Source organism: Etheostoma spectabile, chromosome 5, assembly GCF_008692095.1.
Source record: "Etheostoma spectabile isolate EspeVRDwgs_2016 chromosome 5, UIUC_Espe_1.0, whole genome shotgun sequence".
In the NCBI taxonomy this organism is placed as follows: Eukaryota; Metazoa; Chordata; class Actinopteri; order Perciformes; family Percidae; genus Etheostoma; species Etheostoma spectabile.
Window position 1 is genome coordinate 11,301,738 of NC_045737.1, and position 27,100 is coordinate 11,328,837.

Below are 27,100 nucleotides of genomic sequence, written 5' to 3' on the forward strand. Positions count from 1 at the left end.
AGCTTCTGAATTTTAATAAAAGAAAGCGTTGAAGGTGTGAAGAGCCCAGGAAACTCACTTTTTGATTTCCTCCTCCACGACTGCCACCCCCTCTGTCTCAGGGTTTTGGAAGTGGTTGGTGGCACTTCCAAAATCACAGAGCACGTAATGTCCCCGGTCGTGCAGAAGGATATTTTCCACCTACATGAGGAAGACAAGATGAGACCCATAGGAAATGATAATACGCGAGGTAAACAACAATGTCACAATCAATTACTGTGGCCATCAATTAGCTAGCCGTATCAAGCTGAGTAGTACATTGGGATATGGACTAGACTTGCCTTGAGATCTCGATGGACGATTGGATTCTTGCACTGGTGGAGACGAGCGACCGCCTCGCACGTGTCACAAAAGATCTGTAACACCTCGGCTTCAGTGAAGCCTGTCTGTAACCGCTGGTTCATTAGATTAACCACCTGACCACCTGCATGAAACAAATAGGTCAACTTATGACTACCAACCACTACAATACTCTGAACATGACTTCAAGGTGTGAAACAGACCGTGGACAAGACTATGCGTACAACACATTCTCTGCAATATCTGCTTCGCTTTCTCCAGTGCAACACATTTGATCATTTAAAAATTCAACAAAAAAAAAAAAAGTACTGCAGTCCCATGTCAAAGTGTGCTTGGGCAAGACACTGAGCCCGGCTGCGCCATCGGAGTGCGAATGTGTGTGAGTGTTTATCTGACGAGCAGGCGGCACCTTGTACGGCAGCCTCGGCCACAGTGTAAGAATGTGTGTGAATGGTGAATGGTTCCTGTAATAGGTAAAAGTGCTTTGAGTAGTTGTTAAGACTAGAAAAGCGCTATATAAATACAGCCCATTTACATGTAATTGGTGACTTTAACACAGCATTGTCAGTGCTTGTACAGAAAACGTATTTGAATTGTATCTATCTTATGCTACAAGCATAAGAAGGCTTCAACAACTGCACAGTGATGTTAAATATTTACACTGTCTATAAATAACTCCACTCAGAAACAGAAGTTCTATTGACCACGACAGCTGTCAGTTGACTACTTGCTTTGGAACGGAGCAGGATGCTGTGAGGAGCCGAGAGTAAAGGAGCTTTGAGTTCAACAGCGACAGAAAGGCATGGGGGGGGGTTTACCTCGACAGAAGTCCATTAAGATTAGGACTTCCCACACATCATCAGCTCCAACTGCAGTTATGCTGGAGTCCAGATAACCAACTATGTTTTTGTTGCCCACTAGGTCCCTCTGTGTAAACAAACACAGAGAAAGCAAAAATGACACACAGCAGAGACAGTTTTCATAGATGTTACAGTCCTAAAACATTTGGGTTAGTATATTAGAAAATGCATCTTTGTGGGTAACTAGTAAGCCTATTTTTAACAGTAGAGAGATGTTGTCGATTCCCTGCCAAAGGTCTGAACATAGTGATGATAACCACAGTAGTCATGCCACCCAGGGTGTGGCTGCAGGAACTGCTTAGTTTCACTTACAGTAAGGACTCCGGTTAGGAAATGAACCGGCGAGGGAGCTAAGATTGCATTTATTACAATCCCACCCTTGAGCTAGCTTCAGTAATTATCACTAGTCGTGGGTCAAAGAGTATTTTCAGAAAACTTTCAGTGTTTGTATTTGAAGTACAGAGGACTTGAAGCATTCATGGTTAGTTCAGAAAAATCTCCGTATTTCTGTGTGTTGTAAATTAAGTTACAGTGGTGCTGTTAATTCCACCACAGGGTAACATTAACGCACAATAACACAGTTCCCTCCTATAAGTGGTGTCAAAGAGACAATGTAGTTTTGCTGCACTTAGCAGTCAGTTGCTGGACTGTCTTACTTACCATAATCTGTATCTCAAGTTGGCAGACTTGCAGATCATGTTCATTGTTGACATACATCCTTTTTAGTGCGCAACGTACGCCTTGATGAGTCCGCACCAAAAAAACGATCGCAAACCCTCCTGCAAATGAGTGGACAGATGGAGAAGGAACAAAACAGAATGAACACATTTGAAAAGTAAAAACATCTCTCACATATCTCAAAACGTCCTGTTCCACTGCATTTATTGGACTTGTAGCTGTAGCAGCAACACAATACATTGTGACATTGTTTTACAACATATACAATGTGTGCAGAGATGTGGGGTTTTCTTTTGGGCACGCATCGCTACCGCAGCACTGCAAACTGTTAGCTGATTGGTTGGCCGTAGCAACCCAAAGAGCTGACTGTAAGGGGTAAACAGGCCATAAACTGTCACAAACTGAGGTAAACTCCCAAACTGAGACGCATATTGTGAATGTGCTGTACACATGTCCAAAGAATTCTTTTAAAACCGGAATAATACCAGTATACACCTAATGTCTTAAACGGAAAATAGTTCAGTAGTGTGGATGTAAACATACTCAGTGATTCTGACAGCAACATGAGATGCATCTTGAGTGTCTTCAAGTCAAATGTCCCTCAGCTGTGCTCTGACCCTGACAGATCAGACGGGGGGGGGGGTTAGACAGGAAAGGTGGGATAGAGATGGGGGATGACACTCAGCAAAGGGCCACCGGTGGGATTTGAACCCGGGTCGCTGCAAAGGACTCGGCCTACATGGGGGCACGCTCTTACTGGGCGAGCTAGAGTCGCCCCAGATCAGATATCTTTTAACCTTGGCAGCTCACCAGGCTGACTATGATTTATGAATTATGGAATTGGCTACAGCTAAACCAATCCATTATATACGTATTTCATGTCATCATAGTGCCATATAGACATGCCTGCTAGGTAACTAGGACCACAGTTGAAACTTAGCCAACTGGATAACACTGGCGCATTTACAGAAATGTTGAATAATGTCCATTGTCCTAATCAAATAAGTAAATAAATAAACTAAATTAAGGAAAGGCAAAACTGTGTATGAAGAGTGCAAGGTCGGGCGGTGCAGCACGGTGGTAAAAAGAGCACAGCACAGTGTGAGTCAGCAGTTGCGCTGAGGGAAAAGATGCGAGAAGCAGACACAACTGACAAAAGGAAGACACAGGAAGTGAGAGACTTCATCATCCATCCTTTGGTCGCAGTGGTGCTGCTGACACATGGAAAACCACAAGATGACTGTATCCATCCGTAGCAGCTCCAACCACCAACGACCACACAGATGCATAAAACATTTCTTTCAAGTCACAGTGTGACATAGCATTTACGTATGAAGTTTCCACTGCATGCTTTTCCACAAATAGACATGTTCTGTGTTGCAGTGAACTGTGCTCTGTGAGTTAGTCAACTGTCTTCACTGACTTCTAGATATGAAATGGCCTCTCTTCATTTTAAGTTGACAGCATTTAGCAGCTTTCACCGTTTGTATGGCACTTATCACAGACAGACTGGGTAAACCCAGCCCGATCTGCCGGCGATTTGACTGCAGCTCAGGGTGGAAACCTGTACATTTTTCTATCCTGCTTCCGTTTCAATTTTTGCGGGGACCTATCACAAACTGGCTTACCATTGGTCTGATTGGTTAAAGGACTATCCAATTGCGTACAGAGTCATTTGAACCCGTTGATCACGCCTCTCGTGCAGTAGAAAATACAGAGCAGACTCCCCCATTTGAGAAACACTGCTCTAGTGGGACCTTGCCATTGCTGTATGTGTTGCATTTGCAAAACGGGCCAAAGTTGTTGTTGAACGTTGTTGTTTATTGCTGCAAATCCATCACCATCACAACTTGGAGTGATTGTTTCTGGCGGACATGCAAAAACCCTGTCTAGCGTATGGTATTACATCACGTCCTGTGTCACTTCTCGTGTGCGCTTTCGTGCCAAAATGTAGTGTGGAGACTTGACTCGGGGATTCCTCCAGGCAGAAGATCTAGTAGTGGGAACTTCGCTTAAGCCAAGGGTAGCTCCATGTGACTGAACTGGGTGACGTTTTAGGACTGCCTGGGGCAACGTTACAGTGTCAATCAATAAATAGAGCACAAGTATAAAAAAATAAACTAACCCTATGAAATGAAATCATGTTTGTTTCTGTTTTGTCCTCTCACAATTTCACTTATATAATCAGCTATAAATTTGAATTTTTACAATGGAGTGCAAGAATGTGCAACACAGACTTCTAAATGTGTGTGTGTGTGTGTGTATGTGTGTGGTAGGTATGTGTGTGGTAGGTATGTCAGAGTTCAGAAAGTTGACCCCTTGCTGTTTGCTTTAATCTGAGATGCCTGTAAGAAATTACAAGGATTAGCAGTCTTCTTAAGGAATATTTTTAGCAGTGGTCTACGATCTCAGTAGGCACTGTGAGCAAATAACTATAAGTACAGCTCCAAATAGCCGCGTCCTTGTGACGTAACTGGCCGTCAGGATGATACCACTCGAGCTTATGCATACACGCTCAGCAAACGCATGTACAGATATGCCCCTTCAGGCACTGCTACGGGAAGCGCAGCGCCAGCTAAAGTGTTCGGTGACAAACTGTCATCAGTGTAATGGAACTTACATAACTACCATCTAGGCTTAGGAATACTACACATGTCCCCACGACTACTATGCTGTTTACAAACATGCAAGGTAGACAACACTGCAACGACAGCAAGAAATACTACGGTGGGGGACATTCTCTGTGAAAATGCAACACTTCTCATCTTGTTGAAATTAAAGTAGAGTTGCTAAGATTATTATTAAATGAATCGCCAACTATTTTGAGGATTGATTAATCCATTTGAGTCATAAAAAATTAAATGTCTTTGAGTTGTGGACAAAACAAGACATTTGAGGACGTCATCTTGGACTTTGGGAAACGCTGAACAATATTTTTCACCATTTTCTGAAATTTTATTGATGACCAAACAACTAACGATTAATCGAGGAAATGATCGACGGACCACAAACTGCCTGAAGCCCAAATGTCTAAAGTAACAAAGCTTCAGGGCTGAAGCTACAATAGCCAGTATTTCCCCGACTGCCTTTGTCTGTATATTGTGAAGAGTGTCTTTATTTCAGCAAAAGAGTTCAACAAGGACAATAAAGGGAGTAGACACAGGGGAAAGAAAACACCATTTCTAAATGGTGCAGCCAGCTAACAAAAACTTACAGCCCGGACTACAACCCAAAACCTTCTGAATAAAAAGGTCTAGAGACACTGGGGGGAGTCACATTGCAAGCAGTAGGTCCACTACCGGAACAAGAAAATAATATGAGCTGCGGAAAACAAGCATTTTGTGAAAGATTTATAATTTTAGGGAAATTATTAACTTTCACTGTGTGTGCAAAATCCTGTTCATGAAGCCTGAAAGTTAACAATCTGAATGGTGTTTTTCTCTTGAGTGAAAGTCTGCATCAAGGCCAACTTTTTTTTTATAAAACTGATAAGAAAACTCTCTCACACTCACAGAAATTCCACTAAAAGTTTGCACTGACATCTCAGTTCAGGGTAGGACTGCAGTTAGAAGTCTAACCCATTCATTGATAAAGCCACGGTGTGGCCAAAAACAAATGGGGCCCATCTATAGTACTGATGAATTAATCAGTCTTCTTCCATCTATTATTTAGTAACAGCAGCTCTTAGCTAACAGAGCATTGCAGACTCTCATTGCAAAGACAAATGACCATGTGGAAACCCGTTTGCCCAATCACAGAGCCTGTTTAACCGTGTTCTGGTTAAGACTACCCTAAAAGTTGAGACCAGTTTCCAACAAAAAAAATCCTCACCTTTTAACTCAATGACTTGGGGTTAACCTACAGCTAATCAGCAAGATAATTTAACCATAGATAAGTACCGGCTCCAGGTACGTTAATAAAGTCCAACCTTGTCAGGAGGTCTTGACTGAATCTTGACAACCTTTCCCTCTTTCTAACCAACAATAAACGTGTTAATCAAAACTTGGCATCGGTCCTTTATGACAGAAAATCCAGTTATACAATGTACCTCCCAGGCTCCAGGGAAAGAGTGCAAATTAACGCAAAATGAAGACAGTTGTATAATGTTACACACCCTTCTCCTATATTTGAATTTTATGCCTTGAGATGTGTGTATTCCACACTAGAGATCATTTACACAGAATAAAGCCAGCTTTAGCAACAAAGTCTGATTGGAGCATGAAAAGACTTGCCTTGGGTCAATTGATACTGTAACTGTTGCCTTTCCCATTCATATCATATATAAAAGTGGTAGTGTATCATTGTGTTGGTACTCTAGCTAGGCCATAGCCCAAGAAAAACAGGCCCACTCATATAATGTTACTTGATTGTCCATCCTCACACCAGTGTGGTACAGTTCAGATTGTGCACCTTACTAGCTACTTAAACATGTTTGTGTGACATGTGTGTAATCCCCACAACAGAAAGCCACATAGTTTACCTTCGGCGACGATTTCCTCGACGGTCACTTGATATCGTCCGATGGTGAAGACCCGTCCGATGAAGCTGCCACCGCCGCCGGAACCAGCGCCTCCTCCACCGACTCCGGAGCCAGGCCCAGAGCTCACCAACTCCCGACGAGAATCAAAAAATTTCTTCATTTCTCCCCCCCCACCCCCCCAAAGGTTATCTAAAGCACGGCTAAGTCCAATATATATTAATATATATAAGTATCGTAACAGCAAAACAACTGTGATTGGATAACACTGTTTGTTGAGGTCCTGGTGTTAACGTTAACGCTTTGGCAGGTTTTCAATAATTGAATGAATTTACTCAGCTAGCTTTAAGCTAAATGCTAGCTAACTAGCTGGACCTCAAAATATTCCAAACACTGCGGTCCGACGTTCTTTGGCTAACTCATTTGAACAGCAGGCGGAGTCGACTATTGTTGAGAAAATAATGAGATATAACGTTGATGCGCAAGTCACCACTTTCCACTCTTAACGGAGAGCAGCACTGGCTGGTTAAGTTAGCCCAAAAAACACTTGTTAGCCGTTAGCTCACCTAGGCAGCTAGCTAAGCAGCTAGGTGCGGTGACAGCTGTCAGTTGATAGGCTGGTAGCCAGGTAGGTCCTTAATGTCCAATGCAGCTTATTATACATCTCAACCGATATCATGCACCCGAAATGTTCACCTGCTGCTCTACTCGTCTGTTTCGTAGTAAAAATGACAGACATCCACTGCTTTTGTGCGTCCAGCAGGCTGTATGAAGGCTGGCCAACTGACTTAATGACAGAGCTAACTGAGCTACAAACAGTAAATGCTAGTGGGAAGAATGCTGCATTCATGTGACGTCGGAATAATCGGAAAAAATAATTCCCGAATGGATACTTTTTTTTTTTTTTTCTTTTTTTAAAGACTATTTTTTGGGGGTTTTCCCCTTTATTAGTGACAGTGGATAGGGGGAGCAAGATGGGTAAATTCACGTTGGAACAACTCGGAAAATTGGCGATATTTTTGCATATATATATAATGAACATGGCAAGCACTTAAAGGAATTATGAACCCCAAAACGCTTGGACTTGCAACTACTTTCTTTACATTTTCTTACTTCTCTGCATTGAAAATAAACAATACAGTATATTTCTTTGCCATATGTCAGAAAGTCATGATTCTATTCAAATGTGACTGGATAGTTGTTAACACCCCATTGTGACTGTCAGTGAAACTAAATGAACTCATAATCCAGGATCTGTCTTTTTCCTTTTCTTTGTGCTTTCTTGTTATCAGTCCTAAGATTTGCTGATTTTAATAAAATACAGTTTTTGTCACTTGAATCCAAGAAAATTTGTTATGGGCTGTTTGCTGTTTTGTGTTAAACAAATCCTTTCCTTTTGATGTTATTATTTGCAATCTTGCAGAGTCAGTCTGTTAACTATGTTCAACTTTATTTGCAATCCTGGAATGAGCTACAAATGTGATTTTAGTCAAAGAAATTAAATTTACATCATTGCACAAACACACAATGAGTATGAGTATATGAAAACCATCATGACACAAGCACTCAGCACAGGCTGTCATCCTCATGGGTCCCCCTTGAATCTTTATAGTAATTCAGGTACACAGAGATAAAAATATTCCAACCCTCTTTGGTGTCTACAATGAAAATCCCCACACTACATATTAGTCTGTTGTGCATCAACGTCTCTCATATGTTTCTTATATGTAGCAAACACGATCAGTAAATCACTTTTACAGATCTGCAGCAAGCGTGGTTCCAACTCCAAAGTTGAGACACTTTGGGTTAGATTAAAGCTCGACCTCTGTCTTGAATTTGTTGTTGCATCAAAAGTCTAATTTACCAAAATGACACAATTTCTGAGTACATTTTTCAATTGATGAGAAACCTGGGCTAGCTGCATCTTCATGGTGAATTGTCCTGCAGGGGTCCCTGTTTCATCACTAAATGCATGTAGTTATGCAGCAGACCCTGTTTTTTTTTTAACTTTCCAACAACTTTACAGAGCCTGATTAGAGGATAATACTACCATGATTTTATTCTGCCTTTGTCTCGTCTTTGTACAAACTTTGAAAAAATACTTTTCTTGCTCTTTTAGGGATCTTTTTATTAATTGGCAGACAGGTTAAATTCCACAGGAGCCACTTTCCTTATTCATTCCCAAATACCTGACCACCAAGTGTTTGCAGCCCAGATGATTAATCAAGCACCAAATGTAGGTTTTCCATTTCTACTTTAAGTGGCTGTAAATTCAGATTATGCTCTCACATCCATGATTATTTGTTTACAGAGTACAGGATGTTAATTATTGCACAGCTAATGTCTTGGAACAAATGTTGCTACACTTTTAAACATGTGGTCACCATTTCCCTAAAATAATTGAGCTATTAAGCTATTTGAGCTGCTGAGTTGTTAGTGCTCTGGTGATAAATGACACAGCTCTCTGATGCATTCTTTCCTCTGTGTTCCACCACAATATGCTCAATCTGACCAAAAGCAAAAACAAAAGCTAAAGCTAAACATACTTTGTTCACACTTTGTGTGGTCCCCTGAGAACCAAAACATCATTACAATTTGGTGTCTGGATTTAGAAAATGTGAAAAGGCAGGGTCAAAGAAGCGAGCATTATGCATACCAGTAAGTATTAGAACAGACTGAGCAGACCCACGGTTACGTCATTGAAGCAAGTTGGATGAGTCACTTTTCAAAAAGGTCTCTCCAACTTTGATGTTAAACCATTTCTGTGTGTATCTTAGCTGGGTTTGTGGTCACATAAATAAGTCTCTGAAACCTAAAATATCCCAAATTTTAAAAGTAAGTTTTTAAAGTAATATTCCACTTTAAATCTATCATTTGGAGTATGAAAACCCTGTGTAGGCTTGAAAGGAAGTGGCAAAAATCTCAGGAAAGCTAGCGAACTTTAAGTTAAGTTTTTTTTTTTTACGTTAAAAAAGTTATAAAAAGTCATAACATGTCTTTTGTCCATCCAGTGTGTTCCACACAGTCCTATTTTTGTAAAAAGATGACTAAATACCAGGGGTTGATGCATAGACTGAAGTAGTGAAGCCAGATGTCTCTATCCCCCCCCCCGGTGGCTGGCTGCAGTAGGCCTATACTTACATGTCATAAGCCCCGCCCCTCAGATGGGACATGGGCCAAACTAGAATTAATCAACGTCAAATAAATGTTCCCCCAAAGATGGTTTCACTAGCAAGGACCACGCCACAACAATGTGTTCGTTAAATATTTAATGAGCATCATGAATGTGCAGATGGATGAATCGTTGTGGATGTCGCCTGATGGCTGGTCTGGGAGGATGTATGATGGATGGATGGTGGAGGAGACTCACAGTTGACAAATTAAGTTCATTTCTGTCAATTTAGAAAAGTTCTGATCATGCTGTCATGACCGAAAGAACGAGATCCAGGGTATGAGCGGCCGAAATGGGTTTCCTCAATAGGAGGGGGGGCTGGCGTCTCCCCTAGAGATCGGGTGAGGAGCTCAGTCATCCGAGAGGAGCTCGGAGTAGAGCCGCTGCTCCTTCAAGTCGAAAGGAGCCAGTTGAGGTGGTTCGGGGGTCTGGTGAGGATGCCTCCTGGGGGGGTCCCTAGGGAGGTGGTCCAGGCACATCCAGCTGGGAGGAGGCCTTGGGGGAGACCCAGGACTAGGTGGAGGGACGTCCAGCTGGGAGGAGGCCTCGGGGGAGACCCAGGACTAGGTGGAGGGACGTCCAGCTGGGAGGCGCCGGGGAAGACCCAGGACTAGGTGGAGAGATTATATCTCCAACCTGGCTTGGGAACGCCTCGGGATCCCCCAGTCGGAGCTTGTTAATGTGGCTTGGGTAAGGGAAGTTTGGGGTCCCCTACTGGAGCTGCTGCCCCCGCGGCCCGATACCTGATAAGCGGATGAAGATGGATGGATGGATGGATCACGCCGTTGTTTTTTCAAGTGTTAATTTTTCTGATCATTTAGTTTTTTATTAGTTATTTGATGCTAAAAAACAGGATGAAACGTCATGATTGACAGCTGTGATTGACTAGCGATTGGTCAGGCGAGTGTGTGGGCGGGACTTCGATTCCGCGGTTCCACCCCCTGATCATTACGGCGCAGTCTCTGGCTCCAAAATAACAAGATGGCAGCGCCCCTATCCGGGATAGTTTTCCTTTACTTGTCTACAGCGGGGGGGAAGGGGAGACGTGTCAGTCATCTTTATATATATACAGTCTAAATACCACCAATACTGGATAGCTCAAGAGTTTATGGTGGGGTATTTCTTTAAGAATTGTCCAGAAAACATCCGAACTGCAGTTTTTTCTTTCTGTGTAAAATGTTCCTTTTAATTATTCAACCCAAAATAACATCACCTTAATTCTTGAGTGACAAAAGTCACTTCTTTGCTTCATTTTGTCTCCTACAGTATATAAAAAAATCAGTTTTAAATGAAAAAGACGACAAGGATTCATTTTACGCTTTAAGATTGAGTTGGTCCTGACAATACTGCAAGCCTAAAACCATTTCTACTCCTTAAGAAATTTAAAACAACTTACCATTAATGACACAGTCTGGCCTTTATTTTTCCTCAACTCCAGGTACCTGTCCCATCTAGATGGCCTTTTGGCTGAAAATGACCTTTCATTATCTTTCCATTGTTCCTCAGTTCATGTCATACAAAATGTTGTTCATTGTCTATCGTCTGTCACAACTGGATGTCGCAGCTAATTGTGGAAATGTATCCACTCTAGGATGGTGACTCTAGTGAATATCGTTGGCTTGGGCAATGTATAAAAAATGTTTCTTTCCCCTCATTGTAAGTTGATCTTTAATGTTCATACATGTGGAATTGCATTACACAAGAAAAACATGGCATGTCAAATAATCAAAGACACTCTAGCAAGCATCCAAGGTTTGAATAGATATTCCATGAAGCTTGCTGAAAACATATTGGTCAAGTAGAGATGTCTGTGAACATTAAATCGCAATCAAAGCAGCTGGATCCCAGTTCCTGATAGACAGTTTATTTTTGAAAAACAGATCAGACACGTTTGTTAGAGACACGGACTGTCAGATTCCTTCCTCTCCGCCGGCTTGTTTTGGCATTCATTACTATTTTAGAGTAGCTGATTATTAGACCTGTGGAGTGCGTGAGACAGAGCTGGATTGCCCTATTTCACTCAGGTAGCAGACACACTACACATCTGGATCTCATCCCTCTTGCAAGGGAAAGCCAATCACCACATACCCGAGCAAACACTCTTGACTTTCTTTCGGCAGTGGAGAAGTTCCAGCCTTAATTATTGCGCCCATTTGTCAGAAGTATAAAGGTTTTCAGTATGTATGCTCCAAACTCTGACATTATATAGAGATCCTGCACTATGGAAGCTGAGCAGGCAGATTTTGAAAGAAATTTGGCTCACCAAAGAATACTGACACTGTGCAGTAAAGTGCACCGTGAGTACAAAGGGAAACATTTCAGAGGAATAAGATGATCACTTTCTTTAGTCAATAGCCTGTTGCCTGGACAGAGAATATTTAAATCTCACCCCCACATGAGGGGAAAACAACTCTCTGCTTTCCACTGACTCTATATTGATAAAAAGTTCCTCCTTGTCCAGTCTGTCAGCAACAGAAAAGTGCGTGAAAGCTGTTGTGGGACGGGATGCTCTACTAACATGATAAAGGATCCATAACTGAAGTTTTCAAAAGCTGACTGACCGTGAAACCGCCGTTTTAGGAAGACAAAAGTGGATCCAGACGTGAGGAATCAGCAGGAAGAATGGTAAGACACTAAGCTAACGTTATGCCCAGCGTTACGTCTACAGCGAGCATTCTGTCACCAAGTCAAATACCCATATGTCTGTTTTAGGCTAACTAGATTTCTGTAAGTTAAGATAAAGCATTTTGACAGTAAGCAACTTGTGTTATAGTAGAATACGGATGAGTCAGAAACTTTCAACTTTATTTGTGTCCCCGGTGATTAACCCTAACCCAGCAAGTATAAACACACACAAGACACGCAAATACATACAAGTTCTACACACACTCCAACAAATAAATACTGGTACAAGGTGCATGAATAGCAGCGTCGAAGTAAAATCTACATAGGGTAGAAAAAGTGCATATCAGTCTATAAAACTAACACAATATAGTCAACAATAACAATTGTCAATGACAGTATCACCATCCATTATACTACATCAACAACCCCTTTCATCAACGTTTCTGACATCCTCATCACAGTCAACATATATATCCAACCACGGAATAAAGAAAGAAAGAAGGAAAAGGAAAAAGAAAGTGAAAAAATGAAGGTATGTGAAAATGAAAAATGAGGTACCCAAATGATCAAAGAAGACTCCTCCCCTGACCCCTATTCAATAAAGAAATGGCTGCAGGTATAAAGAAAACTGTAGTATTACCTTTGCAAGTGGCTTAGCTTGCTGACATTAGCTCACTAACAGCTAACCTGTCCTCTCTGGTAGACAAAGGGTGAGAAAAATAATCATTTGGCATACTTAAATCTCATATTTAAGCTAGCTACAAGCACTTTGTTAGCGTCTCAGCCCTTAGTTTGTTACCGATGGTTTTCAGAGCACGACGCATTGCGCTTTGTTGCTAAATATTCATATATACAAGTATATATATTCATGGAACCTTCCCGCATCAGGGCACATGGCTGGGGCCTTTTATCTGTGTGTGTGTGAATGCTATTAACAGAATTCTCTCATCTTCTTCCACGCACCGAATCCAATTTATAAAAGGAAACACAGAGAGGAACAGTGCAGAAAATTGAAAGTGAATTTACCTTTTGTATTTCGAGGTTGGCCATGAAGTCTTTGAGCTTCCTGCGATGCCTCTTCCCCAGCCAACACAAGCTAATTCCTTTTTTCATTCCTACTTATAGCGCTAATGCAATAGAAAGTCTTTCAAAACCCTGGAGGATAAAGAAATCTCTTCATGCAAAACATACTGGAAGGTAGGCATTCATTGGTTTCTATTCAGAATCTTTTTGAGGCTGAATCCTAAACCTTATGGCATTATGACCAGATGATAATGCAGTACATAATGATATTTTGTATGTTATGGCTTTGGCCAAACATTTTTTTTTATATTTTCATTGTCTGTGTGCGTATTTGTGTAGATGTCTTATTATCACCGATGCAGTCCCATGTCGAAGTGTCCTTGGGCAAGACACTAAACCCCGAGTGGCCCCCGATGCTGCGCATTGGAGTGTAAATGTGTGTGAATGGTTCCTGTACTATGTAAAAGTGCTTTGAGTAGTCATTAAGACTAGAAAAGCGCTGTATAAATACAATCCATTTAGGTGGTAATATACGGTTAACGTGGCACTTAGGCCCATCAAGGCCTGGTAAATAAGTTTGAATGAGGTCAGCTGATCAAGCCCTTGGTAATTAGATTGAAAGAGCTCAGCTGATGTATGATCGGCTGATCATGTATATGCCCTATGAATATGCTTGAGCCAACAATAATACGTATGGGAGAATTAGCAGAGTGCGGGCATCTCATTCTTTTCTACACCGTTTTTCTTTGAACGACCTCTGATCTCTCAGCACGATTGCTAATATTAAAGAATAGCGGAAATGACGGAAAGCAACTTCAGAGGGTTACAGGTTCTTTTTCCAAATATCAGTAGGACACAGCAGAGGCATGTAGGCTAATTGAAAAAAATGAATTATCCCACTTAGTAGTCAGAATCACTTCAAGACTGATGATCTCTCCACTCTGATCCTAGTCATAAAATGTGTTGCACTGCCTTTTGCAAAACTTTATAATAGGCAAACACAGTATTTGTTTTTTAACCCTTGTATTGTCTTCACTTTCGGGACCCTCTTGTGTCCCTCGGGTCAAATTGACCCGGGACTTATTTACTTCATAATCTATTAACAAATATTGTCTTTGATTCAATTTCAAACAACTGAGATAACGTTTAGGGAATGTAATCAGTCTCTACTTGCACACAATTAAAAATGGAAGTGTACATAGAAAACGAATACAGAATACACAGAAAATAAGGATTTTCTGATAGAAAAAATTTAAACTTGTGCCATTTTTCTTCTTGTAAAAATTTGAAATGGGTCAATTTGACCCGAATACCATACAAGGGTTAAACCTGTTAAGTAGCTTACAATGATGGGAGACTTGTGCGCTTGAGGGCTTGACCACCGACATCCTAATAATGTCCTTTAACACTGATGGCTTAGAGTGGGGAACTTTCAGAGCTTTTTGTTTCTTTTTTTAAAGGTTTTTATAAAAAAAAAGAAAAAGAAAAAAATGGCCAGAGCTGCCATTGAAAACACCAAAGTTATGTCCTTTGTATTTGTAATTTCAACGTATGTGAATTTGCGGGGTATAGCAAGTTTATTGGTCCAATTAAAAACTTTAAAACGTATTTTACGAGTTAAAAGACAGCTCGCTGAAGTACCAAAACATAATAATGAGCACAACACCAGGGTAGATGTTTACTGCACTGAGGTTAATTGAAGTAAATTAACAGTTCTAGCCATCTGTACTGCGACATCCTGGCTGCAGCCCTGCCTGACATCCAGTGGCCAGCAGGCAGGAAAACATGTTTACAACAATACAGATAGGTCAGTCAAATCCACCTGACACGCATGAATATGGAGGAGGAAAGCTATGCAGACACCATGTTGTGAGGCAGACAGCACTTACCCCTAAGCCACCCTTCCGTGTGCATTTGTGTGTCAGCAACAGCACAGTGAGACACCTGCTCTATAGCAAAGTATGATATGCACGCAAAGTCTTTGTGGCATTGGGACGTGCTTCTTCTCACAGGTCTGTGACGACTGGCAGCTATTCTGTCAGCCACAGACAATGCAGTAGGAGCTTTTGGATTAGTCCTCTGGTCGCGGTGGCAGCAGGTGTGCAGACTGGGAGTGGATGGTGTTGACGGCCCGGGGTGACAAACAGCCAACATGTCTGGAACAATCACGCTATCTGATGCCACTTGTGGCAGCTGCTACAAAACTATATTTTGTGGGAGGGTGAAAAAAAAAGAATCTAATCAAATCTGGGACCCTTGGTGGAGTCTGAATGTGCACAGGATGAAAATGTGTTTGTGTTAGTCTTGAGATGGGCTGCTGACCCATCTGGGCTTCAACCCTAGACTGTAAAAAATAATGGACAAGGCACTTGAGTTTGAAAAGTGAAGCCAGAGCTAAATTGCCCTAACCCTGCGTTCTATCTAATTTCCAGCAGATGGCGACTCCACTGGCTCCAAAAAGAACTCCGTTAGTAGAGAAGTCTTTGACAAATGACACATTTCATAATGACTTTATGGTCTCAATCACCAGCTTCAAGTCTTCTTCAGCATGATGTTCATTTTGTAGACTATGGTCTCAATTATTTTAAAATAGAAGATAAAGCAGGGGATGCTTTAGGACCTCTCAATCAGGACAGAGGCTTAGCAATGCTAACCATGCTAACTCTGTGGACATCAAAATAGACCTCAACTTGTTTTCAGGTGTTGATAATCTTGTTTTTATCTTAACCCTCATGTTGTCCTCGGGTCAAATTTGATGAAGTTTCTATGTCAAAAATTTGGGTTTCTTTCATAACACGGATGGTTCCACACATGAAACAGGCTGTGATGATCACTATGTTCCTCTAATCGTAACTATTATTATGTTTTTTAAAAATCTGAAATTAGTTATACTTAATATAAATGAGTTTCATTGACCATGAATTCAAAAAAACGTTGAAAGAAATTAGGCAAAAACAGGTAATTTTCTATAAATAAGTGTAAAACTAAAGTGGTAATTAGTTGTAATAAAGCTGGCTAAGAAGATCTAACACAGAATCGGGTGATAATTTATATTTTATGCTTTATGAACAGGCAAAACAGACGGAGGACGACACAAGGGTTAAACTTTGACCTTGTCTCTGTGTGTTTTCACTTCATCAGCGTTAACTGAAATACTTTATTAGCTTAAAAATGTCTTGGTTAGCATTCTGCCATGCTAGCTTGCTACCCATAATGTGAAATAAGGCAAAGTTTCATTTTCCTCAAAGCCCGGCACACTTTCTGGAGGCCTGCTTTAAAACAGCAGTCCACTAACCAGTTGGTAAACGTATTGACTGCTGCTACATCCTTTGTTTTTACAGTATAAGCTTTCAACCCAGGTATGCTGTGTTTACTGGCTGTCAAAATACACCAACAGACCGCTAATTTATGTCGTCGACGTTACACTTCCGAGATTGTTCTGGTGCCGCAGGAAATTCAGCCGGATGCATTTTGTTCCCTGACGTCTATTTCCTTCTACTTCCTTTGTGTTGGCATTTTAAACTCCGGCGGATGTCTGAGGACTGTGGTTAACTAGTCCTCAGATCTCTGGAGAGTAAATCCAGACAGCTAGCTAGACTATCTGTCCAATCTGAGGACTATGGTTACCTGGTCCTCAGATCTCTGCAGGGTAAATCCAGACAGCTAGCTAGACTATCTGTCCAATCTGAGTTTTCTGTTGCACGACTAAAAAGTACATTTGAACGTACAACTTCCACACAAAACATTCCCGAGGCTGTTTTGCAGCGGCACCGTGGCTCCATGCGGAGCTCGGTGTCGCCCAAGGCGAATGTGATTGGTTCAAAGAAATGACAAAAAACCAGAGCATGTTTTCTCCAATCCCAGAATCCTGTGTGGACTAGCCTCCTCGCTTTCTAACCCTTGTGTTGTCTTCCCATTGACCATGACCTTGTTGTCCTTCCGGGTCAAAATTTGGGCATTTTTTTCTATTCTTATGACATTTTTAAAACGTTTTTGTTAAACTTGTTTTTCCATTTAATTTACATGACATTATACCAAAATTATGAATTATTTTGCCTGATAGTTAAGATCAGACAACGCATAGTCAGGATTCTGTTTAGAAACCATTTAATTTTTTTTTTTTTCAAATGCTATGAAACTGGATAAAACAGCCCAAATTCAATGAAATAATTAAATTCACCAAAGATCATCCATGTATCCATGTTATTTTTGGGCATTTTGGTTGAAAGAAACCACTGATTAAAAAACTTGGAAAACGGCTCAAATTTAACCCCGAAGACAACACAAGGGTTAAGAAGGTCTGGCAGAGCGAGACTATCATACCGCTAATATAAAATGCCATAATCATTTCTATCTATAATCTTTACATTAATAACATTAAAAAAAAAAGTTTATAAGCGTTCCTCTCATAACTTTTGTTTAGAGCGTCTTATCGGCTCACCCAGCCGTCAGTTATCAGTGAAGATCAGTTAAAGCAGGAAGAGTGAGGGACGAAGGGAAGAGGGGACGGGTAAACTTCCTGTGGAATGTGCCTTTTTTTTCCAGCAAAGGGTGGAGTGCTTCTCACAGACAGAAGAGGGGAGCATTTTACTCTGTTTCTTTTTACAAATCATTTGTGGTCACAGTACACTAAGCAAGAATCCTTCCCTGTGTTGGTAAACAGAGACGGTACATTCTGAAGATAAGACTCATGTTTTTTATCAGGAATGAGGAAATGACCTCGTGATGTCGAAGCCTTGAGTAAGTCAGAGTACATTTAACTCATTCGTAACAAGACACAAATAATATTATATATATTTTTCAAATAGTGCATTTCATTAATATTTATAAAATATTCAAATGGTCAGACTTGGCTGCCAAATGAAGCAACAGATATATAACAAGCATGGCTCCAATTGTGAAGCCTTTAAATGCAAATTTATCATTGATCATAGCAAAATAGAATATCTATGATCATGCTGCCTAATATGATCTTAAGTAATAAACAGTTAAATCGACACTATACCTTTGCTGCAACTCAAAAAAATAATCTAAAACAAAATCTCAGAGCAACAAATCTGTCTTATTTTTGTTGCAATCCTTAAAAAAACAATTGAATCAAGGATATTCCCCAGCGTTGAATTGCCTAACGTTTGTCTTTGGTTTTTGAGAAACTGCAGTCCATCTCTGTGATAACAGATGTGTGTTATAGATAACCCCGGGATCTCCGTCCGGACGGGGGAAAGAAAAGACCATTTCAATCTCTCTATCTGCAGCAGCTTTGTCTTCTTCATACACGCTTAAATCTCTGCATCCATTGAGAAATCACCGCAGCGAATCAACTGACTGTGGCTCAATACCACAGTCAAATCATTAATAACAGATGTACGCATGTGTGCCGTTGGAACCTGGAGATGCCATAACATTCAGTATTTCAGCACCGATTATGGCATTAGTGGTTTGGGAATTATAATTAGCACTTTGACTTTCATTTTATTGTGCGGATCATTCCATCACTATAGCTTGCTGTCCCTGTTGGTCTGCCCCAGTAGGGTACAAGACCGGTATTCCTTTTCATAATCATTTGATTTTGTCACTTATTTCCCCAATTTGTCACTTTGTTTTTTTTTTTTTTTTTTTTTTTTTTTTTTTTTTTTTTTTTTTTTTTAATTCTGCACAGTTTTTATGCTGAACTCAAGTTTGTTACATCTTGGATCCTGGATCCAGGGCAGTCTGCTCTGTATTTTCACAGCACAAGAGGCGGGACCAACGGGGATAGTTCAAAGGACTCTGTACGCAATTGGAAAGTCCTTCAACCAATCAGAGCAACGATCCGGGTGACGTAGAAGCGACAGCGGCATCAACGGGTTTGCTGCGCTTTGGGTGGTGTCACAAGTTGAGTGCAGATTTGAGTCGTGCATGTGTCCCTTTGCGACGAGTGAAGATGTGAGTTGCGCACGTGTCACTTTGCGACGAGTAGCATACAAGATGCTAACAAGAGATTTCTATAATGTCAACACAGAATAAAAATGGCCCTACTTGACAAAGTTGGTTCACTATTGGCTACAAGTTATCAAGCATCAAACACGAATCAAACACAACAAAAGCCGTCAGTTGAATGATAGATAGCTACAACGTTTTTGAAATGATTGCTAGCTTAGCTACAAGTTAGCATCAAACACAACAAAGGTTGTCAGTTGAATGACGTTTTGAGCTAACATTAGCAACCAAACAACCATAGATAGCTACAACGTTTTTGAAATGATTCCAATCTTCTGTTATTGTTTGTAATGAGAAAAGTTTATCATTTCATGGATTTCACAAAATTCACTATGACACGTTATGTCGTAAACCGTTTAAGTCTGAACACGCGTGACTCAAATCTGCTCACATCGGGGAGGGACAGGTGGCGTTCGGTGGCCGCTATGTTGTTGCTTCTCTATCGTCATTATGTTAAACCCGCCAATAGCGCGCAAGGAAGATGAGCCAGTTTGCAATTGGTTCCTGCAAAATGGTGAACTGAAGCAGGAAAACTAAAAGGTTTCCATACCCAGCTGCAGGGCGAAATCAAACTGCCGGTGGAGTGGGCGGAGCTTACCCAGTCTAATCTCATCAGGCAGCTCGAAATAAATGTCCTGTGAAAATACAATGGACGGAAGATGTACATCAATCAAATCATTGTAAAAATTGTTTCTGGAAGCACTGCTTATGTCTTTGGTTCAGTGGTGCTATTTCACTTCACGATTATGTCTTTAGTGGATTGGGAAATTATAATTAGCACTGTATTATTTTTTTTAAATTAGCTTCAGTAATTCCTCACAGATGATGCCAATGCTGTAACACAATGACAAAAAACAACAGAAGAAGTCAGCCGTGCTGACTGTAACAGATGCGTAGGGCTCAGATGTGGTCGATCCTGAGTGGAAAGTTCTCGCTGTATTTAGACACCTCCTCCTGTAGATGGAAATAAAGCTGCTGGTTCCCCAGAGTCACTGAAACAGATATCCTCAGCGCTTTCATCCTGCAGTACCTCCTGGCACAGCGGCCTGCATTCATCGAATACACAACACCCCCCCGGTGGATTGTAGTACCACGCTAATGAGTACTCGGCGGAGTCCTTGGACCCGACCTTAAGCTCCCTGGAGGTCGCTGCAGCAGCAAAATGCACATGATGGCACCGCCTCAACACATGGATGGGTTCATTATTTCCACGCGTGACGAGGCTGGTTTGGAGAATCAGCTGTCGTATAGTCATCTTTCAATGGATGACAAGAAGGTATTCCGCGTAAGTTTTTATCAAAATAAAAGTTAAAAGACGATATCTCAGCTGCATTGATTTTACCGCCTTATTTATCGTCCAACAATGTTATGTAAGAGAAGTTTTTTCTGTTTCTTCTTTTGTTTCTTTCTTCCGTATTGCTAATATAATGGGTTATTTTATGGATTGTATGTATAGTCAAATAAGCCATGGGCTCGGTTGTTGATTGTGTGTGTGAGTTATGTCGTGTGACATGGATTAGTGTAAAAGTGTAGAATATTTCTGTTAATTGCATATTCACACAAATGATCACGCTTATTTCATTTTATCGTTAACCGACAAAAACCTATTCCTTCTATTCAAAAAAAGCGTTTCTATCAATGTCCAGTCCATTCATAAGAGAATTCAAATTTTACTTTGCCTACTTGTGTTTTATCTAAAAAGATTACATTTCTTTGTTTGTTCATCTCACTTCAGTTGTATTACTGCAAAATGGAAGTGGACTGAAAAAGTATTTGATTGTATTGTTCTCGCACCAAAATGTTAAATTCTCCATTTTCATATCAAATATTCAAAAGGACCTTCTTAATGTGAGTTAGTAGCGCTGAAAAATGACATACTGCTTCTATATATGAAATTCGTCATTTGATAACGATGACAAAACAATCCAAATTTAAACCAAATAAAATCAAAAATCGGCTTTATCTTCTTCAGTTTCGTAGTTTTCACTGTCACTCTGCTCGGTGCCCCATTTCTTCCTACGTAGGGCAAAAGCATATTTTCTAGCAAGAAAGAATGAAGTTTTAGTCATGTGTTTCAGTTTCATGTTTGTGAATTGCATTTAATAAATACATGACTGGTTTTGTTGTGGCGTCTGTCAGCAACTGACACAAGCATGAAAGGTCTTCTGGCACAAAGCAAGTGATGGATGCAAAGTTTCTTACAACAACAACAACAACAACGAGCTAGTACATAATGAATTGGGACACAAATTTGACAGCTAGCAAAAGTAATGATTCATAACATGGCAACTTTCATAAACTGAAAATCCAATGAAAGACCTTTTGAACACCCACAGAGAAGCAATCGCTGAGCCAAAATTAGAGTGAACATTGGCTTCACCTTCTGAGATGAAAAGCACTGAGATGACGAGACGAGACAGATGAGGCGAGTCTGTTGTTTTGGCCTACACCGAGTCATTTTGTATTTAGTTTGGGCCAGTGGTGACATGGACTTTCAGCTTGGTATAATTAGTCTGTGTTTATGTACTTCTCATGCCAGAATTTGCCTACTGTAAGATTTCACTGTCCTTTTAAAAACCAAAAGCCCTATTATTGAGGGCTTACATACATTAGTTGTAAAAGAAATGCAGCATTTATTGAAACCTACTTGGACCGAGTCACATGGACCAAGCAACTTAAAATTTACCAAAGTAGCTTAGTGTTATTTAATCCAAACGTATACTTTGCCATCAATCCCAGCTGAGTGTTGTCCAGTTGAAGCAGCTCAGAAACAAGTCAGAGGTCTGTTTTTGATACACTAGTCTCACATCGGCAGACCTAGCTCCACACGCTGCCCCTTATGACCTCATAAGGGGCAAGATTCCAGATCGGCCCATCTGAGCTTTCATTTCCTCAAAGGCAGAGCAGGATACCCAGGGCTCGGTTTACACCTATCACCATTCCTAGCCACTTGGGGACCATTGGCAGGCTGGGGGAACTCATATTAATGTTTCAAAACCTCATAAAGTGACATTTTCATGCCATGGGACCTTTAAAACTCTGCTTAAAAACCAGAACGTAGCAGTGTACATGTAGCCTAAACCTTCATTGCCTACGTGCAGTTCGGAGTTGCTTCAAGAGGAGACCTGGTCAAAGCCCACGTCATGCTTGGCTGAGGGAAAAGGTTGACAAACACAAGACAAATGAGCAGTCACTGTAAAATGAGACGGATGGTGTGAATTGAAGCAGACATTAAGGGGGTTGTCATACGCATCAGCAAAGTTGCCTGACATCTCATCTCTGGTCTCCAAAATAACATGCAGGTTTCTGGCAGGCAGAGCTCTCCAGATTGAAATAACAAACTGAGCGGCAGTAGCAGGATAATGCTTTCTCCTGCCTAGAGAGCTGTTTTCAGAAACCCTTTACATGCCAATGCCATGGTGGAGTACTGTGAAAGTGGAAATATAATGTGCATGATTCAGCTTATTTTACAAAGACACTTCACTACTAATACTTTGGACCGGACTACTGTTGCACCTAAAATGACAACGTTATACAACGTCATTATGGAGCTCTGGAAATGTGATTGGAGCTCCATTTTAGTCCTGAGTTGCCAGATATCAACAATTAGGCCTTGTGAGATTTGGAAAGGAAAATATTTTCTTACCCTACAGGAATAATGACTGTAAGTTTATAAGAAATAAGACCCAGACTTGTGCTGAATATATGAAATTGTTTTAATTCAGCAGTTTTCTTTTTGTTTTTGCTGAATAAGGCCGCATGAAATTGATTTGCAAATTTATGTTGATCTAGAAAATGTTGATTTAAAATGTGCCAAAATCCGAGTTCCGAGTATAAATGGAACACCCTATTATATCGTGGGATTGGGTCTATCCAGGTTAGCCATTGTTAGCAATACCAGTTGATAACAACGCTTTACGTTGTTTTTTTGTGCATACAAACAGCGTAACAACAAATCCACAGATAGAAGTTGGACAGGAATGTGTGTACTTATTAGAACTTATTTTGTGAGACACAATATAACACAGAAGTGCTAATAACTGTATTTTTTGACAGCTTTCCCTGCTGTTGAAATCCAAAGGTCAGGGGGCATTTCTGAGTTTGACCTGGGAAAATCCCACTTTAGAGTACAAATGAAACACACTATTATCATTTGTCAAAGGTGACTAAGTGGTGATGTTTTCATTAGAGGCGGCACAAACAGCTGATAACCAATCTGCAAGCTTGTAGAGCCGCTGGGGAATTGCTGACTCAACAGAAGCAATTGACTGTGTTCAAATAACAATAACTTAGCGTGTGTTGTTGTGAGTATGGGAAAGCTATTACCGCAAAGCTCGGCTCCACTGAGTCAATCAGAGTCTCTGGAGAAGTGTTTGTTTCCAAGTTTTGAAGACATTTTCATCAGCAGGACAGATTCGATTGATCCAGAGGAAATATCCAGGATTACTCACTGTCTTTCATAAAAAAAAGGGGTTCAAAAAAAAAAAACTGGAGGGATTTTGTTTCTTTCTCTGACCCATTTTAATAAATCACTGTCTCCAACTGTTCACTACTGTTTGGTGGAGGGATGCATGTGTTTCCTTTAGAAGTCAACAGACCCAAACTGAACCACAAAGACGCAATTTCCTTGTGTTTTTCCTTGGCTGCGGTGGGTAATAAATCACAGAACCAGATGGATGGGGGAAGAAAGTGACATTTTGAGATAACCCCTCTTTCAATAGTTCATTGGGTATTGGCAATCCTGCCTACTGCTTATATTTTGTCGCGTTCTCATGAACGGGTTACTGTAACATCACACAAAAACTTATGCACAACAATTTGTAAGATATCCCAAGAAATTAGGCGCCAGCTGGTCATAACCAGCAGACAAAAGATTACTGGGAGCCGGCTTCAGAGTCTTGGAGCTAACAGTTAAGTCATAACAGTTAAGTTAAGTTGTCAAAAAGTGAGTGTCAACAGTTACGATTTAAAAAAAAGATTGTAGTTTGGATTAAAACACTTTGGCAGGCGTGTTTCGTGAACAGCCTGGGGTTTGCCCATGGAGGCGAACTTCATGAAAGCATTGCGTTTAGAGGGATTTTCTCTCTCCGACCCAATTCAATAAATCACCCTCTCCCACTATTAACTACTACTCGATGGAGGGATGCGTGTTTCCTTCAGAAATCAACAGACTACCACATAGACGCAATTGCCTTGGGTTTTTCCTTGTCTGTGGTTGGTAATAAATCACAGAACCAGATGGGTGGGTAATGTGGTGACATTTTGAGATAACACCTCTTCTAATAGTTCATTGATTGTGGGCTGGAAAAAGGATTAATGGAGTAGGAGATTTGGCTGAGTGTCATGAGCGTGTCGAGTCACCACAGAGGTTGAAGCCTCAGAAAGTTCAATTTATCTCCGGAGACACGACTCATTTCATCCCACTTCATCTGCCGGCTTCTGACCTGAGGGATCCACACAACACCGCCTCACATCCTTACTGTTACTTACCAGGCCCAGACCCCAAATTGGCTGACTTTAGTTGCTGACAGCACAAATACCGTGGTCAGCTTTACTTTTTCCAAAGACTTCAGCACCTAAAAGGCAATTTACTGTCCTCAGAACACCATTTCCCGATCTAACCAGGAATGTCTTATTGTGTCCAGTTTAGGCCGTCAAAATTAACACGATATGATTACACGGCTTGGTTGAATCTGTGGACTGCTAATTCTTTACAACAGACCATAGCTAAGTATAACAGACTGTTGCCGTAAACAGCAGAGCGTCGGCATGGATCACTCTGTAGGACAGCAATCAATCCGCTGAAAGAAGTCCGGTTAACTTACCAGCTGTGGCAAAACGTGGGGAAACGTGGCGTAAGATCCTGTCCTGGCAACAGCAGCAGATTTGGTGAGCACCTATCGCCACATAATTTTATACAGTCTTTGATCGCTACACAGTAACTTCAACTATAATGACAACAACGCTAGTTAGTTAGTCGTGTTTATAGGTTTGTCAACTGCAGCGCCTGTGCAAGACGGAAACAAGACGAATGAGGACTAAAACGTTCACATAAATATTCCCAAATAAATCCTATGCCCTGTGTCTCTATTCACCATCAACAGAAAGGTGCAGTTTAATGTGCCCATATTATGAAAAAAAAACAACCAAAAAATCACTATTTTTTTTATCTTGAATTTGGGGTGTTATTTTGTGTCTCTGGTACTTTCACATGCATACAAGCTTGGAAAAAAACCCCATGCTGTTCTGAGTGAGATAGAGGTTTCTGAATGTCCCTTGCCTTCAGTCTCTGGGTGAGCTGGTCAAAATCTGCACGGCTTTCTATGTCACTAGCCGAGACAAGGTGCTAGCTCGTGCTTAATGGCAAAACACTTCTACAACACACACTAGTTGACCATAATCTCCAAAAAAAACACTTCTTGTCCCTGTTCTGCAGGTATTCCACAAGTGGCCCTCGTCTAGAAGGTGTCTCCCAGCTAATCCGGCCTTGTACTGACCAAAGTTGGAGAAAGACTTACCTCGCTACTGCGCATGTGCAACTCCCAACAAAGATAGTATAGAAATGAGATGTCTCACTCTGTAGCTAAAACAGAGACCTAAACACACGGGGTGAAAACAGGATCTGTAGCAATGTGCAGTACAACAAAAATATGTTTTTTTTTTTTAAATGAAACCTGTAACATGTAAACCTATTCTGGTACAACCTCAAAATACAATTATGAACCTGAAAATGAGCAGAATATGGGTGCTTTAATCTGAATTAGAGCAGCCTTGATAGCCCGCTAGCTCTTTTTACAATGCCTCAGCTAATGTGTCACTCAGTGATTATTACAGCAGCTGGGTGAATTAATTTTTAATTTTTTTACCTTATCTCTAAGCGTTAATATTCATGTACAGTACATCACATAACTGCACTATAGTGCAACTTGCACAAACATCACACAAATCTTTATAAGTACTATTTAAGTAGGTTGTACATTGTTATTCACCACTTGACTATACATTTGTACATTCTTTCCTTTGTATTTTTTTTTCAATAGTTCTTCTTGTATTCTATCCTATTTATTTCTACTTTAAAGTACATTTAGAACATAAAAGTGTTATTAATCACAAGTTAGCTATTGACAATCATGGGACTGGTTGCAATTAAATATTGTAATTGATTGTCCTGTTATTATGTCAATTATGACAAGAGAAGACACCGGGATGAATCTGTGTGTGCTGGTGGTGTGCCTATGTGTCACTGGCCACAACAGCTGTGTGCTGAAATCTCATCTATTAATGTATTCCCAAGGAGCGCTCAGCTTCTCTCCAGAGAATTGCTTGAATTGCTTGCCCCCCCCCCCCCCCCCGCCAACTCACACTTCAAACAATCACCTTCCCCCACCTGTACTCTGTCACCTCCCCCCTCTGACCCCTCACCTGCACTCACAAATCTGTGAAGTGGATGTGCGCCAGCTCTTCCAGTGGCAGAAGACCAGAAAGGCTCCTGGCCCAGACGGTGTGGCACCACCGTCACAGCCTGAAGATCTGTGCAGATCAGCTGGCCCCCATCTTCACTCAGATCTTCAACAGATTACTAGAGCAATCGGAAGTTCCCTCTTGCTTCAAAACGCTCCACAATCATCCCAGTCCCCAAAAAACCCTCCATCTCTGGACTAAATGACTACAGGCCTGTCGCCCTGACATCTGTAGTCATGAAGTCCTTTGAAAGACTGGTTTTGGCCCACCTGAAGCACATCACAGTCCCCTTGCTGGACCCCCTGCAGTTTGCCTACAGGGCTAACAGGTCTGTAGATGATGCTGTCAAGTTGGGACTGCATTACATCCTGCAACACTTCGACTCTCCATGGGCATATGCAAGGATCTGGTTTGTGGACTTCAGCTCAGCGTTCAACACCATAATCCCTAACATTCTCGGCACCAAACTCTCCCAGCTCACTGTGC

At 41.0% G+C, this 27,100-nt stretch overlaps 1 protein-coding gene across 14 annotated transcripts in view; it reads right to left on the reverse strand.

Moving 5' to 3' along the window:
* Positions 1-15,908, reverse strand: part of LOC116690180 (AP2-associated protein kinase 1) — a 33,486-nt gene extending 17,578 nt beyond the window's left edge. For 7 of the 14 annotated variants that reach the window (XM_032516985.1, XM_032516981.1, XM_032516986.1 and 4 more), the window contains exons 1-5: positions 6,358-7,203; positions 1,860-1,978; positions 1,158-1,266; positions 321-463; positions 59-180 (exon numbers count right to left, since the gene is read on the reverse strand). In XM_032516985.1, the coding sequence (XP_032372876.1) occupies positions 59-180; positions 321-463; positions 1,158-1,266; positions 1,860-1,978; positions 6,358-6,517 (653 nt within the window). In that variant the 5' untranslated portion in view covers positions 6,518-7,203. Of the gene's footprint in view, positions 1-58; positions 181-320; positions 464-1,157; positions 1,267-1,859; positions 1,979-6,357; positions 7,204-15,902 lie in introns of those variants that run through there. The other 7 variants (XM_032516982.1, XM_032516987.1, XM_032516977.1 and 4 more) reach the window with 3 other exon arrangements.
* Positions 15,909-27,100: the final 11,192 nt, after the last annotated feature.